Source organism: Gymnoscopelus microlampas (genome assembly GCF_963454915.1).
Source record: "Gymnoscopelus microlampas genome assembly, chromosome: 13".
NCBI classification, from domain to species: domain Eukaryota; kingdom Metazoa; phylum Chordata; class Actinopteri; order Myctophiformes; family Myctophidae; genus Gymnoscopelus; species Gymnoscopelus microlampas.
In genome coordinates, this window is record NC_139950.1 from 47,167,122 (window position 1) to 47,186,943 (window position 19,822).

Consider the following 19,822-nt stretch of genomic DNA (forward strand, 5'->3'; position numbering starts at 1 on the left):
AACTAAAACTAGACAGATTTCAGATGACTAAAATATGACTAAAACTAAATGGAATTTGATTCAAAAGACTAAACTGAATCAAATTTTGCTGTCAAAATCAACACTAGTACCTGCTCACGTTCACTCACTCGCTCGCTCACGTTCACTCACTCCTCACTCTTTGAAGGATCACTACATGGACTTCTCGGTCTTCTCTGTGGTCTTACCTGTGGTTCTGAGGACCAGGATGAGGCCAGCTGTCATAAGGACCACGTAGAGAGGCAGGCCGGCCATGCTGGATCACACTGGAGTCTGGAGGTCTGGAGAACACCCTCCACCTCCACCAAACACAGGACCGCTAGAGGTACTGGATCAATCGACTGGTAGAGTCTTTGTACTTCCTGGTAAAGTCTTTGTACTTCCTGGTAGAGTCTTTGTACTTCCTGGTAAAGTCTTTGTACTTCCTGGTAGAGTCGTTGTACTTCCTGGTAGAGTCGTTGTACTTCCTGTTAGAGTCTTTGTACTTCCTGGTAAAGTCTGGAGCTTCGGGGTGAAAGCGGTTTGTGTTGGAGGGACTCAGATCTCGTCAGAGTTTCTGTCCCAGATCATGTCCCAGGGGAGGGAGGGATGGAAAGAGGGAGGGGGGGGAGAAGGGGGAGGGGCGGGGGGGGGTGAGAGGAAAGGTGGATCTGGAGGTCACAATCACAACTTCTTCCTCCTCACTGGCTGCCTGGGTCCAAAACCCTGGAGAGTAAAACACAGGAACGACAACAATTAGAGAAACGTTACATTTATCATGTGAAACCTTTAATAGGGTACTTAGCTGACCGGAGTCCCACAGGGCTTTATACTAGGTCCGCTCCTTCTCTCTCTCTCAACCAAATCTCTTCAGTGTTAGCAGATCTACAAGCAATAATTACTATATACAGGTTCCCCCTTTTCCTTTAAAGTCATGTTTTTGGCCGCACAACGTTTACACCCGACTGACATGCTTGCTTCATGGAGAGGGACACACACACACACACACACACACACACACACACACACACACACACACACACACACACACACACACACACACACACACACACACACACACACACACACACACACACACACACACACACAGGGGAAGGGGTGGGGGGGGTCTGTGTTTTGTCACTTTTCATTTGTCCAGAGGACACTGAAGTGGCCTCGACCCCTGACCCAGTTTTCACACATCTCAGTCAGCGTTGCCATGTTTGGTTTATTACAAGCCACTTTGGGCCAGTTTTACCCACAAATGGGCCCTGACCCACTGCTTGGGAAACACTGATTTAAAGCATCACTCCCTACGTAGCGACACAACTACATGAACAGTCATTTCAGCAGATACATGTATGTAAACCATATGAGGTTGAGGAGAGACTCTGCACTGTTGCTGCACTACAACACCAATGGGAAAGAGGTAAAATACAGAGACAGAAATACAGACAGACAGGCAGAGACAAAGAGACAGAGAGAGAGACAGACAGACAGACAGACAGACATACAGGCAGACAGACAGACATACAGGCAGACAGACAGACAGGCAGAGACAAAGAGACAGACAGAGAGAGAGAGAGACAGACAGACAGACATACAGACAGACAGGCAGAGACAAAGAGACAGACAGAGAGAGAGAGACAGACATACAGACAGACAGAGACAATGAGACAGAGAGAGACAGACAGACATGCAGACAAACAGACAGACAGCGTATCAGGTAGTGAGCAGAGGGCAAGACAAGACAAGCACAGGAAGGACGCCTGACTGCTGTGTAAGCCCCCAGGCCAGGAAACACACACACACACACACACACACACACCTCAAATCACCCCACACATCCACTTCCCTCTGCAAACATGGGAGGCTCAAAGGGGTGCACGCACACGCACGCACACACACACACACACACACACACACACACACACACACACACACACACACACACACACACACACACACACACACACACACACACACACACACACACACACACACACACACACACACACACACACACACACACACACACACACACACACACACACACACACACACACGGTGCCACCCTGCTGATTGACATGGAGACAGTGTGATATCTCTGTCTGAAGGCTCAGCTTCACTAAACCACACACACACACACACACACACACACACACACACACAGGTTCTTAAAGTGGGGTCCGGGGACCCCTAGGGGTCCTTGAGGGGGCTCCAGGGGGTGCCCAGCTAAATGAGATGATAAATATGGCATTTTCAACAGTTTAACCATTTTAACCCCGTTTTTTACATCGGCTAAGACAGACAGACAGACAGACAGACAGACAGACAGACAGACAGACAGACAGACAGACAGGCAGGCAGACAACACAGACAGACAGGCAGACAGGCAGACAGACAGAGACAGGCAGACAGACAGGCAGACAGACAGAGACAGGCAGACAGACAGGCAGACAGACCCAGGACTCAGGAATCTCCTTCTCAAAAAAGAAACGTAAGTTCATCAAGTTAATCTTCACTCTTACGCTGGCTTCTATCCAACACCTTCTCTCTCTGTGTGTGTGTGTGTGTGTGTGTGTGTGTGTGTGTGTGTGTGTGTGTGTGTGTGTGTGTGTGTGTGTGTGTGTGTGTGTGTGTGTGTGTGTGTGTGTGTGTGTGTTCATGTTAGGACCTGTCTACAGTAGCAGTGTGATACACAGTAAACTACAGAGCAGAGACACTGCTGCAACACAACAAACACTAGTGGTCCTCTGAGAGACAGTATGGAACATGGATGTTAGTGTTCATTATTTGATGATAAAAACATTAAACATCTTCGTGTGAACCTGCTGATCTGTTCAAAAGTTAAACCATATTAAATAAAAACTTGACTAGCACACATACTATTGAATAGAATAGCAATACTTATTTGACATTTTTGCAGGTTTTACATTGAACATGATGACAGGTTTGTAGGTCATTTTCTCAGCAAAGTGTTGTAACCACGGCCCAAGGAACCTAGCCTGACACTCAGCCTGAATTTTCATTTCGTTTCACTCCATTATTCAGTCTGAAAGCCCTCTCAATGCTGCCGGTTGCTGAGATGGGGGCGTGGCCAAAGTTTTTTTTTTCAAAGACTCTTTGGCGATTGGTTCGTACTGGATTATCCCGATGCCGATTCGTCGATCAGATTTTCAACCGAGGCTGAGACCTCCTATGAGAGCGTCACCAGACCAGAATCGCCTGAACATATATTTTTTAATGGCCGTGGCTAGCTCAAGTAAATGATACTTTTTTTTGTTTACTTGGTCTGCTCTTTTTTCCCTCTACACCTATACCTCTTTGCCAAAAATAGCCGATCTACAAGCCCACAACGCCTCGCAGCGCGAGGCGTTGTGGGCTTGTAGATCTGCTATTTTTGGCTAAAGTTCTCCTCAGAAAAGGGATGCTAGGTTTCGAGTGGTTATGGTAAAAAGAAAAATCATATCTCATGCCTCCTTCAATGCATGAGAGCCAACTGACCTTCTTGTCACCTGACAGGAGGGAGTTTCCCTGGTTGGACATAGTGCGTGGAAGGAACACGTTATTCCAACCAGTTCCCTTCCCCTCCATCAGGCGCCCCGGCTGTCAAAAACTAAACTTCTAAGTATCTAACTGTAAACCTAACCTGAGTCTTTTTTCTAATGTAAACCATTAGATCTCTAAAAATCTCTTTACAACCATAAAACAACAATTTCTCTTGCGTATAGTAGACACACACACACACACACACACACACACACACACACACACACACACACACACAGTGTCATGGTTGGAGGGTGTCTTGGGGGGGTAGTGTCCTAGCAGCCAGGGTTGCCATGTCGGCTCATTGTAAGCGACGTTGGGATTCTTTTTCTCAACCGGAAGGGTCGCCCCTAAACACGCTCGCCACCTGTTTAGGAGCGTTATGAGCTTGACGATCTGCTATTTTCAAATAGTAGATGCACATATATTAGGTTCAAAGTGCTCATGTGGCCAAATAGTTGCTTCTTTTGGGCTTGTTTTCATATACCTGGTTGCTTATTATTTATCTTGCAAAATCTGGCAACACTGCCAGCAGCCAGCCTCAGATAGAAAGTCTGAATGAAAGGGTTCATTGTTACACCTGGATCCTCTGGCTCCTCCTACCACCTTATACACTACCACCTTATACACTACCACCTGTATACAATACATCACTGAGGCATTGACCCCCACCCTCTGAGTGAGGCATGGACCCCCACCCTCTTGAGGGACAAGGAATTCTAGGTCACAACATTCAGGGGTTAAACCGGGAAACCCTGAACCTGGGGGAGGGGGGGCGTGTTGATACCAACATTTAATCAAAACTATCGTTTATAAAACATATATTGTCTCTGTCGGGTGTTCAAAAGTAGCAAAAAAATGATCTAAAAGCTCAAAATGTGTTGCTTGGCGCCAAAAAAACATTTGAATAGGACATGATGGCAGACATTCTGGTTGAAACGGATCAGTTTGATCAATTCTCCCACATTATCCTCACAATACAGCCCTCAAGCCCCTATATATATGCCTATAGCAGATCTACAAGCTCAGTACATGCAGTACGACAACGTATACACATAAAGTGTCTCTGGAAAAGGAAAATGGATGGAATAATGTCTCAGAAAATAATCAATAGTCTCAGCCCTGATTTACAGACAGATCCAAAACATGACGTAGAAATTCTGGTCTATTCTGGTCTCCTCTCCTCTCTCCCCTCCTCTCCAGGCATAAAGTGGGTGTAAAAGGACCCCACTCACGGGGTGGGGGGGGGGGGGGGTCACAGGCATCAATAATCCATCCCCAATGCCCCCCCCCCCTTCACTTCCTGTCTGTAGAGTCTGTGGAGCAGACAGGGATCCAGACATCAATAATCAAAGCATTAAAGTGTCTCCATTTCCCCTGCAGTGTAAATACTACATGCTCACTAGATCTCACAGCCCCGCTCGCTAGATCTCATAGCCCTGCTCACTAGATCTCACAGCCCCGCCCACTAGATCTCACAGCCCTGCTCACTAGATCTCACAGCCCTGCTCGCTAGATCTCATAGCCCTGCTCACTAGATCTCAGAGCCCCGCCCACTAGATCTCACAGCCCCGCTCACTAGATCTCACAGCCCCGCTCACTAGATCTCACAGCCCCGCTCACTAGATATCACAGCCCTGCTCACTATAGCTGCAATAATAAATCCACTGATTTGACTAAATGACCTCCCTAACCTGGCGGACTCATAAACCCCATAGCCAGGAGGGACACATGACCCCATAGCCAGGAGGGACGGTGTGGGTCTGACGTTACACATTCACAGAAGATGACGTAGTTGTGGTTGTGACTGATGTGGATCATATTAGGACATGTAGTGTGTTAGCCTAGTGGAAGAAATAGGGATTACTTAAGCTGCATGTCCCGACAAATATCTTTAAAACACTAATAAGTCCCGGTTTTCGCCAGAATTACAATAATAAGAGTTGTTTTCGGTGGTTGCATCATGGACGTTTATCATGTACGCAACACCTATGGTGTATATACGTGTGCATGAACGGTCCTGGTTTGAGGGGCTGAATATTTGGTCACCCGGCCTAGACAGAGTGATGTATGATGCTGAACGTGAGATTAGCTGTGGACACACATACACACATACACACACACACAGTTTACATGTTTTGACTAATAAAGTATTCAATCAATCCAGCAGAGACCTGACATTGTCCCGCCCTGAACAAGCACTTTTGGGGTCCCTAACATCACATACATAATGAATGTATGGGGTCCCTAACATCACATACATAATGAATGTATGGGGTCCCTAACATCACATACATAATGAATGTATGGGGGCCCTAACATCGCATAATGAATGTATGGGGGTCCCTAACATCACATAATGAATGTAATGCAACACAACCAGTCACATGGCAGCAAACTTCTCTCTCTCTCCCCGTTTTCCTCTTTCCACTCCATCCCCCTCTCCTTCCTTTCTACACCTCCCCCTTTCCTCCGTTCTCCCCCCCCCCCCCCCCCCCCTCCTTCCCACTGTCTCTCTCTCTCTGTCTTGGCCTGGGTCCCAGCAGCCAGTCAGCAGTGGTGGAAAGTAACTAAGTACATTTACTCAAGCACTGTACTTGAGTACAATTTTGAGATATTTTTACTTTACTGGAGTATTTCCAATTTTCAGTACTTTTACTTCTACTCCACAAAACATAGCCCACATTACCCACTTCAGCCCTATAGCCTATATACATTTCGGCCATGTGAAAATAGCCGATCTACAAGCTCACAATGCGTCGCAATGTGACGCATTGTGAGTTTGTACATCTGCTATTTTCAAATGATATTTTACACATTTGAAAGCTTGTGAAATGGAGACATTCTGCATAATGAGTACTTTCTACTTTTGGTACATTTCGATACCAATACTTTTGTACTTTTACTCGAGTTAATTTAGATTTCCGGACTTGTACTTGTAACAGAGATGTTTCTACACTGCAGTGTTGATACTTTTACTTTTACTATGTGAGTACTTTTTCCACCACTGTCAGTCAGTCAGGTCCTTGGCAGGGCCCCCTCCTGGCTGCCCCCCTCTCCCCCCCCATGCAGGCTGCAGCAGTATGCTGGTTGGCACGGCCCCCTCCTCCCCATGCAGCAGCAGCAGCTCTCTGGGTGTGGGCTCTGGGCTCTGGGCTCAGGGCCGGCTGCCCAGCATGCCTTTCAGCCAGACAGACTCTCTGGCTCCACAGAGCCATTGTCTGCTTGGCTGCTTCAGCACTGCAGCACCATTACCATAAGAATACCAAGAGAGACCTCACTACTGTCTGAAGAATACATATAACTACTAGACTACTACACTATTATTACCATAAGAATACCAAGAGACCTCACTACTGTCTGAAGAATACATATAACTACTAGACTACTACACTATTATTACCATAAGAATACCAAGAGACCTCACTACTGTCTGAAGAATACCTATAACTACTAGACTACTACACTATTATTACCATAAGAATACCTATAACTATTACACTATTATTACCATAAGAATATCTATAACTATTACACTATTATTACCATAAGAATACCTATAACTATTACACTATTATTACCATAAGAATACCTATAACTACTACACTATTATTACCATAAGAATACCAAGAGAGACCTCACTACTGTCTGAAGAATACCTATAACTACTAGACTACTACACTATTATTACCATAAGAATACCTATAACTATTACACTATTATTACCATAAGAATATCTATAACTATTACACTATTATTACCATAAGAATACCTATAACTATTACACTATTATTACCATAAGAATACCAAGAGACCTCACTACTGTCTGAAGAATACATATAACTACTACACTATTATTACCATAAGAATACCTCACTACTGTCTGGAAGAATACATATAACTACTATACTAATACACTATTATTACCATAAGAATACCTCACTACTGTCTGAAGAATACATATAACTACTATACTAATACACTATTATTACCAAAAGAATACCTCACTACTGTCTGGAAGAATACCTATAACTACTACACTATTATTACCATAAGAATACCTCTAACTACTATACTAATACACTATTATTACCATAAGAATACCAAGAGAGACCTCACTACTGTTTGGAAGAATATACTATTATTACCATTAGAATACCTATAACTACTATACTATTATTACCATAAGCATACCTATAACTACTACACTATTATTAACACTTAACACTACTGCTACAAGTAAACATGTTCACTACTGGTACAACTAATCATGTTCACTACTGGTACAACTAAACATGTTTACTACTGGTACAACTAAACATGTTCACTACTGGTACAACTAATCATGTTCACTACTGGTACAACTAAACATGTTTACTACTGGTACAACTAAACATGTTCACTACTGGTACAACTAATCATGTTCACTACTGGTACAACTAAACATGTTTACTACTGGTACAACTAAACATGTTCACTACTGGTACAACTAATCATGTTCACTACTGGTACAACTAAACATGTTTACTACTGGCACAACTAAACATGTTCACTACTGGCACAACTAAACATGTTCACTACTGGTACAACTAAACATGTTTACTACTGGTATAACTAAACATGTTCACTACTGGCACAACTAAACATGTTCACTACTGGTACAACTAAACATGTTCTCTACAATTCTGCACAGATAAACAACTTATTTAGTCCAACTAAGCAAACCGGGTAGCTCAGTCGGTAGAGCTCTCGCCTTCAGACCAAAAAAAGGTCATGGGTTCGAATCCCGGGCACCGCCAACTCAGCGCATGAGTAGCACGGCTTGGGTGCGGCATGTCGTGCGCTAAGTACTGGGAGCTGAGGATAGGTGTGGCGCTCCACCTCAGCAATCCATCTCCCAGGGGTCTAGCGCATTGTAACAGGGACAGACTCCTGCGTGTTACTCGGCTGATACCGACAATAAGCCACCTCCCGACCTACTTAAGCAAACAAGCAACTAGTTTGTACAGATAAACAACTGGTGTAACTGATTTTTGAACAGACAACAAAACTAGTGTAAACAAATTGATAAGCAATGTGTTATTGTGTAGACTAGTTGTTTGTGTTTAACTACTGTGAACAACTAAACTAGTGTAAACAGATCAAAACCACATCTAGTGTATGTATGAGTAGCAGCTGTTACACTGTGTATGTTATTAAGTCAAAGAGTGTGCGCGCGCGCACACACACACACGCTGTTATGGGGATCAAACGCGTGACGTTACTGTTACAGTACAGGTACCGACTGGCCAACCACAGGCCCATGTAAATAACTAGTTCTGACGGCAAATGCACAATTCGATGAGCTTTTTCATTTTTGTTCCTTTATAAAATACTTGTTGTGTTTACACATTTCTTTATTCCCATTTAATACCACATACATTGTTTTGTTTGGAACGTTTTGTTCCACTTTTTGCCATGGCAGTGTAAACATGTTATGTCATGCTGCCAATAAAACCCTTTGAAATGAAATGAAATGAAATGAAATATGAGAGCAAGTGAGTGAGAGTGAGTGAGTGAGAGAGTGAGTGCGAGAATTGTGCAACAGTTGCATCATGTCACGGTAGAGACCGAACACAACTCTCACCTTAATCCTGATTTAAACCTTACAATGGTGTCCCACAACAACAACAGCAAAAACAAATGGCAGATCTGCAAGCTCACAGACAAAGCTTGCGGGACAAGGTGTGTACTATGTTGTAATAACATGGAGACACGGAGGCCTTCAAGTGGAACACTGAATGCATGGCTCTGAGATGCTGAGTCACAGAGATGCTGAGTTAGTCAGGTTCACTATGTGTTCTTGTTCAAAATTTGTGGAGATTAGCAAAACAATACTTTATTTTTATCTTCAGAACATGGGGAATCCAAAAATCCATGTTTGCATTTGCACAGACACCTGCATGTCCTCCATATTGGACGTTCAAAATGGCCACCATAAAATATATAATTTGTGATATCTTGGCTTCTAAACAACATAGAAAGTTAATTAAATATGCTAATCCAATGTTTTCTGGGTCAAGGAATCCAATAGAGACCTAAAGGATTGTGCACAGGGACTTGCAGTAGCGCCACCTAGGGGATGGCCAGTGAAATTCAGGTTTACTGTTCTTACTGATGTTAAAAAATATATTTTCGTTAAAAAGTTTAGATTAGCAAAAATATACACTTTTGGAATCTTCAGAGCATGAGGAATCCAAAAATCCTTGTTTGCATTTGCACAGATACCTGCATGGCCCACCATATTGTTCAATATGGACGACATAAAATATATAGCCTAATTTGTGCTATCTTGGATTCTAGACAACCAACCTTAGTTAATATATTTCCAGGTCAAGGAGTCCAATAAAGACCTCAAAGTTATTATATAAAAGCAAGAAAACAAATGTAAATGGAAAATATAGTCTTTATATTTGTGTAGTATCAACACATCATTGACTTTATTACACCACAGGTTTACAGATGTAAAGAAATGGGTGAAAAACTCCATTGTTTCTGTTGTTTTCAAAGAGAAGAAAAGAAAAGAAGAGGGTGGGGAAAGCAAGGAGAACAATCTATCAGTAATAGAAAACATGTCAAGGATATACAAATGGCATAAACCAACAGATACATGAGATTACACATTAAGGTGCAAAAACAGTATTGACGAGTTCTAAGATTGAACTATATACAATATCATCTATCATTCTTTTACGGCTCTTCATCACTGTCCGGAGGGTCATTTTCAGCATTACAGTCTGCGTCGTTTTCGCAGTCACTTCCAAACAAAGTTCTGTGCAAGCCAAGTTGTGTCTCCTGCATGAACATCTCTGGGTTGTACAATGGGTTTTGCACTGACATCTGACCAACTCTACAATGGCCTGTGGTGCAGGAGGAACCTTTGTGGTAGTAGGTAGTATCTCACCATGGCTCTATGTTTGAGTGGGTCAAAAAGACTCTGCCACGTCACAGTGGCTTGGCACCACAACCTACTTTGATCATGCACACGTTCAATGTGCTCCTCAAGGGCACCAACGGTAGGAGGCAACTTGCTGCTTTATGCCAGATGTTTGCAAAACAGATACCACCTTAGGTCAGGAATGCTTGTTATATGGATGCCCTTGGGCAGTACATCATACAAAGTTGGCCAATGCATCATTCACCTCCTGTGTTAGGTCGCCTTCCTCTGTTAGTTTCTGTTAGTGGTCAGATGTCAGTGCAAAACCCATTGGACAACCCAGAGAAGTTCATGCAGGGGACACAACTTGGCTTGCACAGAACTTTGTTTGTGTGGAAGTGACTGCGAAAACGACACAGACTGTCTGTAATGCTGAAAATGACACCCCAGACAGTGATGACGAGCTGTAAAAGAATATTCCTGAATGATAGATCTAGTAGATATTGTATGTATATAGTTCAATCGTTCATACTGTTTTTGCACCTTAATGTCTAATCTCATACCTGCTGCTAATGTAGACCTACCAAAGTGTCACCACCTTGCACCTTATGTCTTCTTTTTTCCCCTAATTTTTTTCCCTCGATTTTGTAACCCTTTTTTCACCCGGTGCTAATTTGCTAAGTGATCCTGGGCACTACACTCCCCCCACCAGCCTAGGGAGGCCAGGGCCGAGCTCATGCCTCCTTCAATGCATGAGAGCCAACTGACCTTCTTGTCACCTGACAGGGGGGAGTTTCCCTGGTTGGACGTAGCGCGTGGAAGGAACATGTTATTCCAACCAGTTCCTTTCCCCTCCATCAGGCGCCCCGGCTGACCAGGGGGAGGCGGTATAGTGACCAGGATTACTACATGTTTTTGTGAGGGTATTAACTACCCTAGGAGACATGGGGAGAACATGCAAACTCCACACAGAGTAGGCCCTTTCGCCTTATGTCTGACCTCATGTACATACTGTATCTGTTGGTTTATGCCACTTGTATATCCTTGACATATTATATCCTACACAACTATAAACACTATGTTTTACATTTACATTTGTTTTCTTGCTTTTCTATAATCCTGAGAACTACATTGAGGTCTGTATTGGACGCCTTGACCTGGAAAACATATTTAATTAAGGTTGGTTGTCTAGAATCCAACGTAGCACAAATTAGACTATATATTGTATGTGGTCCATATTGAACATGCAATATGGCGGCCATGCAGGTATATGTGCAAATGCAAACAAGGATTTTTGGATTCCCCATGCTCTGAAGATTCCAAAAGTGTTATAGTTTTGCTAATCAAAAATTTGTAACAAAAGTATATTTTCTAACATAGTCAACCTGCATTTCCATGGCCATCTCCTAGGGGGCGCTGCTGCAAGTCCCTGTGCACTATCCTTTAGGTCTCTATTGGATTCCTTGACCCAGAAAACATAGGATTAGCATATTGAATTAACTTTCTATGTCGTCTAGAAGCCAAGGTAGCACAAATTATATATTTTATGGCGGCCATTTTGAACGTCCAATATGGTGGACATGCAGGTGTCTGTGCAAATGCAAACATAGATTTTTGGATTCCCCATGTTCTGAAGATAAAAAAAATGTATAGTTTTGCTAATCTCCACAAATTTTGAACGAAAGTATATTGTTTTACATAGTGAACCTGACTAAGTCACAGAGTCACAGAGATGCTGAGTCACAGAGTCAAAGCTTAAAGAGGACCACATGTGTGATGAAGTGTCGCATGGACCACATCAGAAACATGCTCCTCTATGGCGGTGGTTTTCAACCTTTTTCATATCAAGGTCCATTATTTATTCAGCATTTGAGCCACAGAACCACCGTTTGATGAGATTTAGACTCTCAGACCCAAGACTTATCGTTGGATAAGATTTTGTCCACAATTCCATCCATGCTGTATTGATGTTGGTTCCATGGTTCAATGCATGAGAGCTAGCAAGCCGCTTCTTATCACCTGACGGGGGGAGGTTCCCTGGTTAGACGTAGCGCGTGGAAGGAACACGTTATTCCAACCAGTTCCTTTCCCCTCCCATCAGGCGCCCCGGCTGACCAGGGGGAGGCAGTATAGTGACCAGGATTACTGCATGTTTTTGTGAGGGTATTAAAGGGAAACTTCACTGATTTTCAACCTATCTTCATATAATTGGTCCTCACTAATACTCATGATAAAATGGTACAATTTTATTCTACTCGGTCTGTGTCTCAGAGGAGGGCTGTGGACAGTTCAGAAACATGTCACCAGTGACATCATCAATGAGGAATCCAAGCTAATAGAAACTGCAGGCTTTCTATTCCTGGAAAGTTGCAATGCAATAAAAGAAGCCATTTCTCTCGTGTTAATAAAAATCTAAATGAAAAATGTGAAATCTTGTTGGGAAAAAAATCATGCCTAACAATGATGTCACTGGTGACAGGTTTCTGGACTGTCCACAGTCCTCCTATGACACACAGACCAAGTAGAAAAAATGGTACCATTTTATCATGAGTATTAGTGAGGACCAATTATATGAAGATAGGTTGAAAATCGGTGAAGTCTCCCTTTAACTACCCTAGGAGACACGGAGAGAACATGCAAACTCCACACAGAAAGGCCCTTTCACCAACCCCACCTAGGGTATGGGCACTGATGACGCGGAGGAGAGAACACGCCCCCCAGCGCCCACGGCGTCCCCGGCGGGAATCGAACCCAGGAGCTTCTAGCTGTGAGGCGACAGCGTGCCCCCTCATCTCCAGTACCAATCGTTGCTGTCAGGCAGAAACCTCATATCTCCATATTCAAACTTTTTCCCCCATAAATTAACGCCTCCAATACAGCATCACACAACAGCACCAAAAGTAGCAGATCTACAAGCTTGTAGATCTGCTACTTTTGGTATTTTTGAATTTGAATCCTGAAAAGTAACAGTTTTGGACATAATGAGGTTTCCAACGGACAGAGACGATACGAGGACGTCTTTCTCCAAAGCTAAAGCCACACTGAACCAGACAGTGGTCATGTGACGTGGTCATGTGATGTGGTCATGTGATGTGGTCATGTGACATGTCGTCAGCTTGCAGGTTTGGCAGTTTTTTTGGCGTAAATCAGGATGGACTTTGAGGCCGTTTGCTATTCTGCACAAGATCCAAGAGAAATATTCACTTCAATATGGAACTGGTAGACATTTCTGGAATTGCCTATTTGCTCTCTCTCTCCCCCTCTCCCTCCCTCTCCCTGCCTCTCTCTGCCCCTCTCCCTCTCCCCTCACTGGAATGTGTGATCCAGCCAGGTAATGTAAAATAAAACCTCTCCTTCCTTTTACACACACACACTATACTACTACTGAGGCTGAGCTATTGACAGGTAACACAGTTTGCACGATACGATGTGCGCACGCGCGCGCACGCACACACACACACACACACACACACACACACACACACACACACACACACACACACACACACACACACACACACACACACACACACACACACACACACACACACACACACACACACACACACACACACACACACACACACACACACACACACACACACGATGAAGCCAAACCAAACGTTCCTCATATTGGGATGTTTAGAGTGTCAGGGTCTCCTCTCCTCTACACCAAGGGTTCCCAAACTTATCAGGTCGTGACCCCCCCAAAATAATCCTATTTGAACTGGGGACACTGGGGACACTGGGGACACCCCCCCCCCCCCCCCCTGACAAGTAATTGTAGGCATTACATTTAGTTTGACTCGCTTCCACAGATACATATAGTGAAAATAGCCGATCTAGATAGATAATGGCTGGTTCCATTCCCCGTCCCTCTGGCTGTCTGTCTGTCTGTGTGCCTCTATGGTCCACAACATGACCTTGGAAAATACAGCTGGACCACACACACACACACACACACACACACACACACACACACACACACACACACACACACACACACACACACACACACACACACAGGACAGCATTATAGGTGGTCCTGTGTGTGTAAAAAGTGTATTAATACAGTTTGAAATGATACTTGGCTCCTATAACAAGGGAGCAAACATAGCTGTCTGGCTTACCGTGTGTGTGTGTGTGTGTGTGTGTGTGTGTGTGTGTGTGTGTGTGTGTGTGTGTGTGTGTGTGTGTGTGTGTGTGTGTGTGTGTGTGTGTGTGTGTGTGTGTGTGTGTGTGTGTGTGTGTGTGTGTGTTTCACTAACTCTGCTCTAGAGGGTGAGATGGTGTAAATAATAACTACACTGTATCCATTGGAACTATGGTTGGATTTGAACCATGACGGTTCTTTAATAATTCCTTAACGGTCCCATTCCTTTAAACAGTTCCTACAGGGGGTTCCACCTGCAAGTGGTTCTCAATCCCAACCCTAATGTTTCTCTTTTCTTTCATCTCCTGAAACTTTTGTTTTCATCCTGACAGCCACGATACAGCTTGTAGATCTGCTTATATATGAGCTTGTAGATTTGCTACTTTTATACTGTTTGAGTGACGCTGCAGGATGATCAAATAGTTAGAATATGAAGATAAGAGGTTTCTGTTAACAGTAATAAAAATACATACGCATTGCCACACATTGTGAGCTTGTAGATCTGCTATTTTCAAATGTCCAAAATGTATATAAGGCTGAGGTGGTTAATGTGTGTTTTGTAATAATAATCAAAAGTAACTAAAGTTTTCAAATAATTGCAGTGGAGTAAAAGTATAATATTTTCCTCTGAGATGTAGTGGAGTAGAAGTATAAGTACTGAAAATTGGAAATACTCCAGTGGAGTAAAAAACCTTACATCAAAATTGCACTTAAATACAGTACTTGAGTAAATGTACTTAGTTACGTTACACCACCGGTGTGTGCGCGCACAAGAGCAGTGTGTAGGCTGTGTGTTTGTGTGTGAGGGCAAATGTAATGAGGCAGGAATGAAGCCTGTGTGTGTGTGTGTGTGTGTGTGTGTGTGTGTGTGTGTGTGTGTGTGTGTGTGTGTGTGTGTGTGTGTGTGTGTGTGTGTGTGTGTGTGTGTGTGTGTGTGTGTGTGAGTACACATGGCAGTAATTAGCCTCAGACTCCACGGCTCTGTTTGAAGGCCCTGCTGGCTCCATGTCACATTCAGACTGTTCTCTAGACTGTTACACACACACACACACACAAACACACACACACACACACACACACACACACACTGTGTTGTATTACTATACTTGTGAGGACATCAACATTTGCTGTGCAGTGATTTTGTGAACGCCATCTTTGGGGGGATTTTTTAAACCACTTTTAACCGTTCAGCCTAAAGACGAACATATTTCTATTTTCCGTAACACTAATCTCTAATCCCTACAAATCTAAGTTGTAAATGTGTTAATCCTAAACTTAACCTCAATCTTTTTTTTCAAAACATCTATTATAATGTCGACTTTACTTATCCAATATTATATATGTAATAATAACAAATAATATTATTACACACACATTCAGGATCTTGATGCAGAACTGTAGTATTGACTCGTATCATTAAAGAATTTTCCACTTCTGTGTTATATTTGAAACATCCAAGGAATGGCGGAGAATGAGATCATCGGGATTTTAGGGGATTTATTGAAAACTCCAATCTTTTATTTCCATCCAAAAACAGCATATTCCTCCTGAGCTTCTCTCAAATAGGAAAATAGTTGACTGGCTTTCCAACAGCAATACAAATAATAAAACACGTTTCAACTTATTATGGTTAAGGAACGATTACGTTTAAGCTTACGATAACGCTTACGTTTTACGGTCAAAAACTTGTATCGTCCCAGTCCTGCTATAATTCATAACCGTTTCTCTGGTGAGGATCAGGACAATGGTTCCTCAATATGTCTATTTATCACATTTTAATATACTAGTGGGGACATTTGCTCTGCACACGCACACACACACACACACACACACACACACACACACACACACACACACACACACACACACACACACACACACACACACACACACACACACACACACACACACACACACACACACACACACACACACACACACACACACACACACTTCACTTATTCAGACTAATTCAGTACTGAGACTTTAACCACATCAACCAGCCCTGTATTCTGGACAGGTTTCAGGAAGAGATTACCTTCATTTTAACACAATACACAGCTACTGGGGGTCCTTAACAACCACTGCTCTAGGACACAGCTACTAGGGGTCCTCAACAACCACTGCTTTAGGACACAGCTACTAGGGGTCCTCAACAACCACTGCTTTAGGACACAGCTACTGGGGAACCTTAACAACCACTGCTTTAGGACACAGCTACTGGGGGTCCTCAACAACCACTGCTTTAGGACACAGCTACTGGGGGTCCTTAACCCCCCCCCCCCCCCCCCCCAATGAAGTGTTCCACTTCCACCATGTTGGGCATCATCAGGTCACTAGAGGTCAAACATCTTCAAACATAAGCACACATAAAAGGCATAATATGGTCTAAACCAGAGGTTCTCAAACGTATTCATGTCAAGGACCCCCAAATAGACACTTATCAGCCCGCAGACCCGCAGATTTGAAAAGATATGCCAGGGACCCCCATGAGAGAAGATTTTTACGGCTCTAGCAGTGATTCTCAACTATTTTAATAGACGACCCCCAGTTTGACATGCATTAGGGCTACGGACCCTCATTTAATGGCATTTCTATCTCTGGGACCCCCATTTGTTAATTTAACTGAGAGTGTTCAAATGGACCCTAACGGGTCCATTTGGTTCCATGTGTACACTCTCAGTTACAGACCCATAAGGGTCCATTTGGTTCCTAACTATCCATCATTTAGCTGGGGGCCCCCTGGAACTCCCTGAAGGACCCCATGGGGGTCCCCAAAACCCACTTTGAGAACCACTGGTCTAAACAACAGTTAGAACCCAGTTAGAATGTGACTCAACATAAAAACCCTTTATAAATGCCAACACACACATTAAAGCCACCGGCTGTCAGGAACACTGGAGACTCAAAAAGTATGATTTATGGAAAATAAATGTTGTGGGATCAGTTAGTACTCTATTACTTTAGGTCATGTGTTGTTCTGGACTATATTCCCATCCTGGTTCTAAATAAAGACCTTTTACTGAATAAAAGAGACTATTTTAAGACTTCATAAACAACTGGATGATGTTGTTCAAACTGTTCTCAGTCTGTAGTCTGTATGATCTAATTATGATGTTTCATTCATTTTTAGGTGTTTTCACTTCTTTATTGCACTGGTTCTCCATTCCAAAAATAGCAGATATACAAGCTCACAGCTTGTACATCTGCTATTGTTTTTAACAAAATCGTGAGAGTGTTTGGAAAATGTAGAATAGTTTTGGATTTTTTTAAAACACAAATGGTCTCTTCTGGTGGTTCACTAAACATTCTGTGGTTAAATACATATCAATGTATTTATTTTTGATCCTAGTCTCTTTGGTTTGGAATTCAGAGCACGTTTTTTTCCATCAATTCCATCAAGCTGGGGGTCCTTGACATGAAGAGGTTTGAGAACCACTGGTTTATTGCACTGCTGGACCCCTTGTACACTTGCATTATTTTATATTGTTCTTATTGATCTTTTAATGTACCCTATTTAATGACCTATTCTGTTAAGGAAAGGATTCCAATAAGCTGCTGGCTATTTGTACACTATCAGGGTTGAATATTGACACTAGATCGGGGGTACCAGATATAAACATCATATCAAATGGGGGTCCGTGGTCCAATGCATATAAAACTGAGGGTCCTTGAAATGAAAAGAAAAAAAGGCTGAGAACCCCTGATTTAAACAATTACAGAATATTTGTTCTCCCTTAAAAATAAAGAAAAAGTACCTCCACATTGCAGTATTGATACATTTACTTAAGCAAAACATTTGAGTACTTTTTCCACTGTCTCACACACACACACACACACACACACACACACACACACACACACACACACACACAATCAGACTCCTTCCTGTTTCTCTTCTTCTGGGGTATTAATCACATCAGCTGACAGCTGCAATCACCCAATCACACTCCACTTAATGTCCAGGAAGCCTCCTGATTGGCTGGCTCTGCCTCTGGCACCGGGGGTCAAGGGCTAATCTCTTGCATGTGCGTGTGCGTGTGTGTGCGCGTGTGTGTGCGTGTGCGTGTGCGTGTGCGTGTGCGTGTGCGTGTGCGTGTGTGTGTGTGTGTGCGTGCGTGCGTGCACCAGTGGTGGAAAAAAGTACTCACATTTTCAACTCAAGTAACAGTATCAATACTGCAATATAGAAATACTCTGCAGTATTGAGTAAAAGGCCCGAGTTCAAAATGTTACTTGAGTGAAAGTACAAGAGTATTGGCATCAAAATGTACTTAAAGTACCAAGAGTAAAAGTACTAAAATGTTTGAAAATAGCCTATGTATGAAATAGGGCTGAAGTGGTTAATCATAATGTATGTTTTATAATGTAATAATTTATACCTGCAAAGTAAATAGTAACTAAAGTTTGTGTGTGTCCCCTTCGCTACAGGCCGTTGGAAACACGTGTTTCGGCGGAACGAAAAGAAAAGAAAAACGTTATAGGGAAAAGAAAAAAAACTACAAACATGGAGTCGACGGGAACGGAATGACGTTATATCCATTATTTCCGTATCCTACAGTTTTACTGCTCCCTTCGGATTCAAGATCAGACCGTGACCGTCTATAAAACAACATTAAGTAAAAACTCGGGATTTCTCGTTCTGGCACTGAGGGCATTCAGAAAAAACTCAGGATATCTCGTGGCTTTGCACTGAGAGAGTTAATTAAGTAGAGTACTTAGTTACTTTACAACTCTGGTGTGTGTGTGTGTGTGTGTGTGTGTGTGTGTGTGTGTGTGTGTGTGTGTGTGTGTGTGTGTGTGTGTGTGTGTGTGTGTGTGTGTGTGTGTGTGTGTGTGTGTGTGTGTGTGTGTGTGTGTGTGTGTCTCTCTCTCTCTCACCTGGCTGTTTGTTGGCTGGTACAGAGACATGGTGAGACAGTGTGTGTGTGAGCGTAGCACGGCCGGGCGCTGCCCTCATAAACATCCATGGGTTGGGAGGCTAGATGGACACGCACACCTGAGGGACACACACAACATGACAGCATTATGAGGGATGCAGCTCACACGTTGGGCTCTATTCAAACATAGCAGATCTACAAGCTTCAGATGGTAGATTGAAAAATCACGAACATTTTTGCAAATCTTTGAATATATATGTTTTTAAAGCAAACATTGTTACCTCAAATCTTTGCTTCTACAAATGTTTTCTAACATTTCTAAAT

The 19,822-nt window shown here is 43.0% G+C and overlaps 1 protein-coding gene across 3 annotated transcripts in view; it reads right to left on the bottom strand.

Moving 5' to 3' along the window:
• Positions 1-19,822, bottom strand: part of LOC311058923 (bone morphogenetic protein receptor type-1A-like) — an 83,030-nt gene that overhangs the window by 20,730 nt on the left and 42,478 nt on the right. For all 3 annotated transcript variants that reach the window (XR_014602099.1, XM_084076471.1, XM_084076470.1), the window contains exons 2-3: positions 19,500-19,617; positions 207-723 (exon numbers count right to left, since the gene is read on the bottom strand). Coding sequence is in view for 2 of the 3 variants with exons in the window: in XM_084076471.1 (XP_083932597.1) it covers positions 207-273 (67 nt within the window). In the remaining variant the exon portion in view is untranslated. The remainder of the gene's footprint in view (positions 1-206; positions 724-19,499; positions 19,618-19,822) is intronic.